This window comes from Myotis brandtii, unplaced genomic scaffold, assembly GCF_000412655.1.
Source record: "Myotis brandtii unplaced genomic scaffold, ASM41265v1 scaffold165, whole genome shotgun sequence".
NCBI lineage: Eukaryota > Metazoa > Chordata > Mammalia > Chiroptera > Vespertilionidae > Myotis > Myotis brandtii.
Window position 1 is genome coordinate 1,815,674 of NW_005356042.1, and position 6,825 is coordinate 1,822,498.

Genomic DNA, 6,825 nt, shown 5'->3' on the forward strand with positions numbered 1-6,825 from the left:
GGTGTGGTTCAGTGGTTGAGCATCAACCCATAAACCAAGAGGTCACCAGTTTGATTCCTGGTCAGGGCATATGCCTGGGTCGTGGGCTTGATCCCCAGTGGGGCGCAGCAGTTTGACATTTCTCTCTCTCTAAAAATCAATAAAGACATATCTTTTAAAAAAAGAAAAAAAGGAGGTGGATCAGCAGGAGCCTAAATAGAACTCAACTGTCAAAAAACACCTTTCTAGCACCTCTGCAAAGGTGGGGAGAGAAGTGGGCATTCACTTTTGGAATTAAAAAAAGAAACCTACTTCACTAATAGAAAGATGCCGACAATATCCAAGTATCATTTCAAGTGGACATTTGCACCTGTACGATCACTTTCTAGAATTAGGATATTCCTCACTGAGACTTTGGGAGTGCAGTTTGCCTTCTTATAGGAGCAAAAAATATGAATCCTGGCTTTCCTTGTCTTAAGGAAGGCATGTGACCAAGCCAGAGTACAATGCAGAAGTGGGTGACCCAGGACGGAACGGGGTAACAGCAGCCCAGATGACCGGGTACAAGGCAGAAGGTTCCCAGTCTGGATTTTCGCATTCTGGTCTAGGGTGTATGTCCTGAATGCTCAGCCTCTAGCCTGCCCAACAATTCTGCCCCTCACTCTTTAAAATTCCTCCTCTGCTTAATTAATCAGACATATTATTTAATATCCTATATAATAAAAACCTAATATGCAAATCGACCCAACGCAGAATGACCGGTTGGTGGGGACGGGGCCAGCGAGTGGGCAGCGCCAGGCCAGCCAAGGTGGGTGCCAGCGGGCAGAGGGAGGGGACGGTGATGGGGGGAGTGGCAGTGACTGGAGGTGGTGGAGGGGCAATCAGGGGCAGAGACAGCTGCTCACCCGCTGGCGCCATCCCCCAATTGCCCAGCTGGTCACCTCCCACAGAGGAGGCCAGACTTCGGCTTAGGCCCACTCCCCGCACCGTCAGTCGGACATCCCCCGAGGGCTCCTGGTCTGCGAGAAGGCACAGGCTGGGCTGAGGATCCCTGCCTCCGAGCTTCCCCCCAACAGTGCATGAATTTTCATGCACCAGGCCTCTAGTCTTGAATAAAAGACTAGTTTGCTAAAAAATCCTTCTTTCAATGTTTACCTTATAAAAGGAAAGAATTACCTGGGCATCTGGCCAGGTAATAGTAGTCACCACTAATTTGGGCCAGGAACTCACTCAAAACAGATATAATCTCAATTTGGTTTGTAAAATCATCCAGTGAACACAAGTATACAATTCTTCAAAAGTCACAGGGGTGAGGAGTAGAAGATGGAGAATGGATTTGGTTACAGAGGCCAAGTTGCCCTTGTGACTTTGACTGTGCCCCACCCAATACACTCTCTTCTCAAGGACCACCCTCCATTCTGGAGCTGCTCACCACTTAGTCAAGCCTCAATCCAGGCACATCACTCCTCCTACAGGCGCTCTAACTCCTGCACAAAGCACCATCTCAGGAAACAAGAGGCTGAGCATACAACCTCCTTTGTGGCATCTTTATTTTTCTACCTGGTACATGAACAATGTAAATGTGGGTCAAAAATCAGCTGCACTGAAACACAGAGGGGAGCGGACACAGAGGGTGGGGGTGACAGTTCCAGACCAGCTTCCTTAAAGGGCTTGTGGTCTAAGCCCGTGACCAGAGGGTGTTCTGGGCAGGACCATGCAGTGCAGACTCTGGTGAGGAGGAACAAGAAGGACAGTCACAACAGGGACTGCAGCCCAGCATGAGTTTATTGGATTCTGGCGGTACGCTCCTGCTTGATGAAGTTGATCAGCCCATTGGTGGAAGAATCGTGAGAGGTCACTGGGCTGCTGCCATCAAGCTCAGGCTCAATTTGCTTCGCCAGCTGCTTTCCCAGCTCCACTCTGCCAGGAAAAGGAGAAAGAATTATATGAGGAAGGTTCCAGTACTGCTAGTGAAATCCACAAGCATTCCCACCCTCTCCTTGAATCAGCAACTCACCCCCATTGGTCAAAGCTGTTGATGTCCCAGATGATGCCCTGAACGAAGATCTTGTGCTCATACATGGCTGCAGAGGTGACAGACAGTGCACATTTAGGGCTCTACCAGCCCAGTACAACTTACCCCAAGCTGGGAGCTTCTCCACTCACTTACCAATTAAGGCTCCAAGAATGAATGGTGTGAGCATGGTAAACATAATAGAGTTGGTTGGACGATTTCCTTCAAAGACCTTCAGAAAACACCCAGGAGGAGCCCCCGGTTAGTTGTGATCCCTAAGTCCTCAGAAGGGAAGCCCTCCCTGCCCCAGAAGCTGGGATATGTAGGTCTTTTAGGATGGCCCCTCCTACTGTGGACAAGCCAAGCAAATCATGAGCCCTGCCTTGGCCCCACAACTTTATCCTTCCAACTCCAATATGCCACCCAAACCCCACTTCAAAAGTGCTTACCTTGTGTGGCAACAGCTTCTCCAGGTCCTCTGGGCTCCTTCCTGCAGCCTGGAGCTCCTTCCGAGCCTCCTCTGTCGACTTCCCCCTCATCAGGGCCTCAGTCTGGGCCAAGAAGTTGGCCAGGAGGATCTGACAAGAGAGACATCCAATTTTGCCTGGAAACTGTCTGAGCTTCAGGCCGAGGGATGAGACCACTTGGCACTTGGCAGTCACAGTTAGTCCAACATGGGCCAGACAGCCGTCCCCACTCTAGAGCTCAGCTGGAGCACAGGGGACAGCAAGGCACATCTGACGACACCAGAAAGTAGGTAACTATCCTTTAAGGAATATGTACTACTTGTCAAGGGCCCTACTAAGAACTTAACTGACATCTACTAAGATTCCGAGGAGGAAAGGCATCATCTCTCTTGTAGTTGAGCCTCTTCAAGTGAACAGCACTGATTCGCAGAAGTACGAGGGGGAGAATCAGAATTCAAACCCAGGTCTCTGAGTGCAAATCTGGTGCCCACAGTAACCCATGCTACTCTGCATACCTGAGATGAGGTATGACTGATCCTCTTAATGGACTTTAACAGGTTAGGAGTTAGATGATTTCCCCATTTGCTACTTTGTAGGCAAGATCTTGGCTTTGTTGATTTTTTTTACCCCCTGCTGTTACACCTGTGTATGTTACATTACATGGCAAAAAGGATTTTACAGATGGAATTAAGGTCACAGCACGGCCGGTGTGGCTCAGTGGTTGAGCGTTGAGGTGACAGCCCTCAAAGGCTCTATGAACCAGGAGGTCACGGTTTGATTCCCAGTCAGGGCACATGCCTGGGTTGTGGGCTCCATCTCCAGGAGCGGTTGTGCAGGAGGCAGCCAATGAATGATTCTCTCTCATCATTGATGTTTCTATCTTTCCCTCTCCCTCTCCCTTCCTCTCTGAAATCAATAAAAATATATTTAAAAAAAAGAATTAAGGTTACAGATTTTAAGATTTGGAGATCATGCAGGTGGGCCCAATCACATGGGCCCTTAAAAGTAGATGAGGTCCCTAACCAGTTTGGCTCAGTGGATAGAGCGTCAGCCTGCGGACTCAAGGGTCCCAGGTTCGATTCCGGTCAAGGGCATGTGCCTTGGTTGCAGGCACATCCCCAGTGGGGAGTGTGCAGGAGGCAGCTGATCGATGTTTCTCTCTCATTAATGTTTCTATCTCTCTATCCCTCTCCCTTCCTCTCTGTTAAAAAAAAAAAATCAATAAAATATATTAAAAAAAAAAAAAGTAGATGAGGAAGGCAAATGAGTCAGTCATAGAGATGCAACAAAAGAGAATCAAAGCTTGAGAGGGATTCAACCCACTACTGCTGATTCTGAGATGGAGGGGACCACGAGCCAAGGTGGCTTCTAGTAGCTGAGAATGACCCCCCGGCCACCAGCCAGCAAGGAAACTGGATCTTGGTTCCAACCTGAGCAGAGACCCAGCAGAGCCTGGTGGACTTCAGACCCACAGAAACTGAGATAATAAATGGGTGTGGTTTTAAGCCACTAAGCGTGTGGTCTTTGTTATGGCAGGAATAGAAAACTGCATCAGGTCTTACGAGGTCTGGTTGTAATGTGAGCCTAGGAAAGCGTGAGGAGGGTCTGGATGGGGGCTCTTACCTTGTGATGCAGACCCTTCCTTATTGGGTGCTGGGTCTGAACCGGGATGAGGAAGTCACAAGGTATCATCTTGGTGCCTGTGAATGGCACTGTGGTCACTCAGGCACTACTCCAGCCCACAGGTGACAGCACTGACCTCATGGAGAAGTCTGTGCTGGTGGGGCCTCTCCCTCCCAGCAGCACCTGTGCCCAGGCCAGGTGGGCCCTACCTTGGTGGATGAGCTGGTAGAAGGCATGCTGGCCATTGGTCCCTGGCTCCCCCCACACAATGGGGCCCGTCTGGTGGTCCACACGGGTACCGGACTTGGTGATGTACTTTCCATTGGACTCCATGTCACCCTGGAATGTGGACAGAAACCAGCCCTCTCTCTGCAAGTGCTGCTCCCTCGTGCACTGTGCCCAAATCCTGCCTGGGATGTAGCAGGCATTCCTGCCCTGCCCTGGCCCTGAGAGATATCCCCAAGCATGATCCTTTTATCTCCCCTCACCCGTGAAGATACAGGCTCACAAGCTTTCTAGCTTAGACCACTCTGCAGGAAGAAGCCATGACTAGGAGAAAGTAGGTATGAAGGTTCCAGGAAGAACTCCCTAAGGGAAGAAATTGGTCACAAAATTTTCAATTGGCTTCTTAAGGGAGAAGCAGGCTGGCATCCAGAGTGAAGAGCCTTTGAGGGCTGTCACCTCAACTAGATACTGGGCCTTGGGGTGTCTTTGCCCTCCTTCAAGCACAGGATTCACCTGCAGGTGCTGGTGAAAGTCTGCTGTGCCTGCCCAAGGGCTGCAAGGCAGGGACTGGGTTTGTGCTAAAGCGAAGCAAGGACAGATGAGGAAGGGCTGCCTGCCCAGAGCGGAGGCTGGACTAGGGGAGGGGCTCTGGAGATTCCGGTGGGGGACAGAGGGCTGTGAATAGCCCAAAGAGGCACCACAAACTGGGTGTGGACTTGCTTTTCTGGAGGAACAAAGGAGTACAAACCATAGGGGTCCTGACCTGTGGCCCCACCCTATCGCAGGCACACAGAGTGATGTCCAAGGAAAAAACCACCCGGCTGAGAAACATGCCCTGAGCCAAGCCAGGACTTAACTGGCCAGGGCTCCATGATAACCAGTCATGCCCCTCCCATGGAAATCAAACTTGGCTGACACTCAGCTCAATCAGATCCTGGATGCAAAAGATTCACCCTGAGATGGGGAGCAGAGGTGGGCCTTGGTCATGCCCAGGGGTAATAGATGTGCAGGAAGCTGGGTGCCTGGACTCACAGGCCTCTCAGGCCCCCCACAGGCTATGCTGACCCCAAGGCCTGGCCGGGCAGCTAGTACCTGCTGGAAGTAGGCAGCAAAGCGGTGCAGGTACTGGTCATAGGGCAGCATGGCATGTGTCTCACACCCAAAGCAGTTGATGTACCAGATACCCAACAAAGCCAGCAGGACGGGGGCATTCTTCTCCAGGGGCGTCTTGCGGAAGTGCTGATCCTGAAATGAGAGCCGGGTGGGTGAGCACTGAGCAGCTGCCAGGGAGGGGAAGGGGAGGGGAGAGGAGGGGTTAGGGAGGGCCCACAGGGCCTTCAAAGTTCGTGGTCAAGTTCTTGTTCTTAAACTGGGTGTGGATGATAACTGGGTGCACATTGTTAATATACCCATACCCATAATATACCCATAGAATTTTAATAAAATTCTGCTATATCTACTGACTATTTGCAAAACTAAGCACAGGTCTCTGGCCAGTGCTTGGCAGAGAACACAAGCGTCCGCACTTACCATCCAGTGAGCCCCCGAGAGCAGCTGCTCGAAGTTGTCAAATCCTGTGACACAAAAGCAGTGTCAACAGAAATGGTCATGCCCTAAGCCCTCCTGGCAGTGGGCACAGCTTCTTCTGGAACCAGGGAAAGGTTAGATGGGGAGCCAGGAGAAAGGGGACCTGGGAGGAACTGGGCCTGCAGAAAGCCTCTCTAGTCGGATCAGCTCTGAGCGCAAAGGTGGATCTAAACGCCTCACACGAGAAACGAGGCGTTCCCAACCCCTCTGGGAAACAAGCAGGACTGCAGCTGTGAGGGGGAGAGAAAGGCCAACCTGCAAACCCCAAAGAAAACTTGGTCCATCCCTCTTGACCTGAAAGAAATGGACCAGCCAAGGGCAGCAAGGCCAGGGGCCTGTGGGGACAGGAAGGTGCTCAGTGACATGAGCACCTTCAAACCTTAGACTTTCAACATCATCTCCCAAACCAGAAACAGACACTCACCCACGTTCAGAGCAATGGAGAGTCCAATGGCTGACCATAGCGAGTAGCGTCCTCCTACCCACTAAGAGAGACAGGAAATGGTGCTGAGGAAGGGTTGGCATTCCCGCCCCCTCCCTCCTGCCACAAAACTTGCCCCCTGGGAGCAAGGCTCTTCACAGGTGCAGCTCAGAGGGCCTGGGCCCACCCACCTCTGGCCGGTGCTGGGACAGATCAGAGCCAGAAGACGCAATCGGAGACCTTACCGAAGCTGGGCCTTCTCCTCAGACACTGAAAGACCCAGTGCCTCATACCTGTGCCAGGTTCAGCCTCTCCAAACACTGACAGATCCAGCGCCTCAAACCTGTGCCAGGTTCAGCCTCTCCAAACACTGACAGATCCAGCTCCTCATACCTGTGCCTGGTCAGGCCTCCTCAGACACCCACAGATCCAGCGCCTCATACCTGTGCCTGGTTCAGCCTCTAACACTGACAGATCCACCAGCTCCTCATACCTGTGCCTGGTCAGGC

At 51.7% G+C, this 6,825-nt stretch overlaps 1 protein-coding gene across 2 annotated transcripts in view; it reads right to left on the minus strand.

Moving 5' to 3' along the window:
* Nucleotides 1–1,499: 1,499 nt before the first annotated feature.
* Nucleotides 1,500–6,825, minus strand: part of GPI (glucose-6-phosphate isomerase) — a 30,962-nt gene continuing 25,636 nt past the window's right edge. For both annotated transcript variants that reach the window (XM_005862473.2, XM_014536615.1), the window contains 9 exons: nt 6,320–6,380; nt 5,839–5,882; nt 5,401–5,553; nt 4,293–4,422; nt 4,084–4,160; nt 2,443–2,571; nt 2,150–2,225; nt 1,997–2,063; nt 1,500–1,899 (listed from right to left, as the gene is read on the minus strand). In XM_005862473.2, the coding sequence (XP_005862535.1) occupies nt 1,764–1,899; nt 1,997–2,063; nt 2,150–2,225; nt 2,443–2,571; nt 4,084–4,160; nt 4,293–4,422; nt 5,401–5,553; nt 5,839–5,882; nt 6,320–6,380 (873 nt within the window). In that variant the 3' untranslated portion in view covers nt 1,500–1,763. The remainder of the gene's footprint in view (nt 1,900–1,996; nt 2,064–2,149; nt 2,226–2,442; nt 2,572–4,083; nt 4,161–4,292; nt 4,423–5,400; nt 5,554–5,838; nt 5,883–6,319; nt 6,381–6,825) is intronic.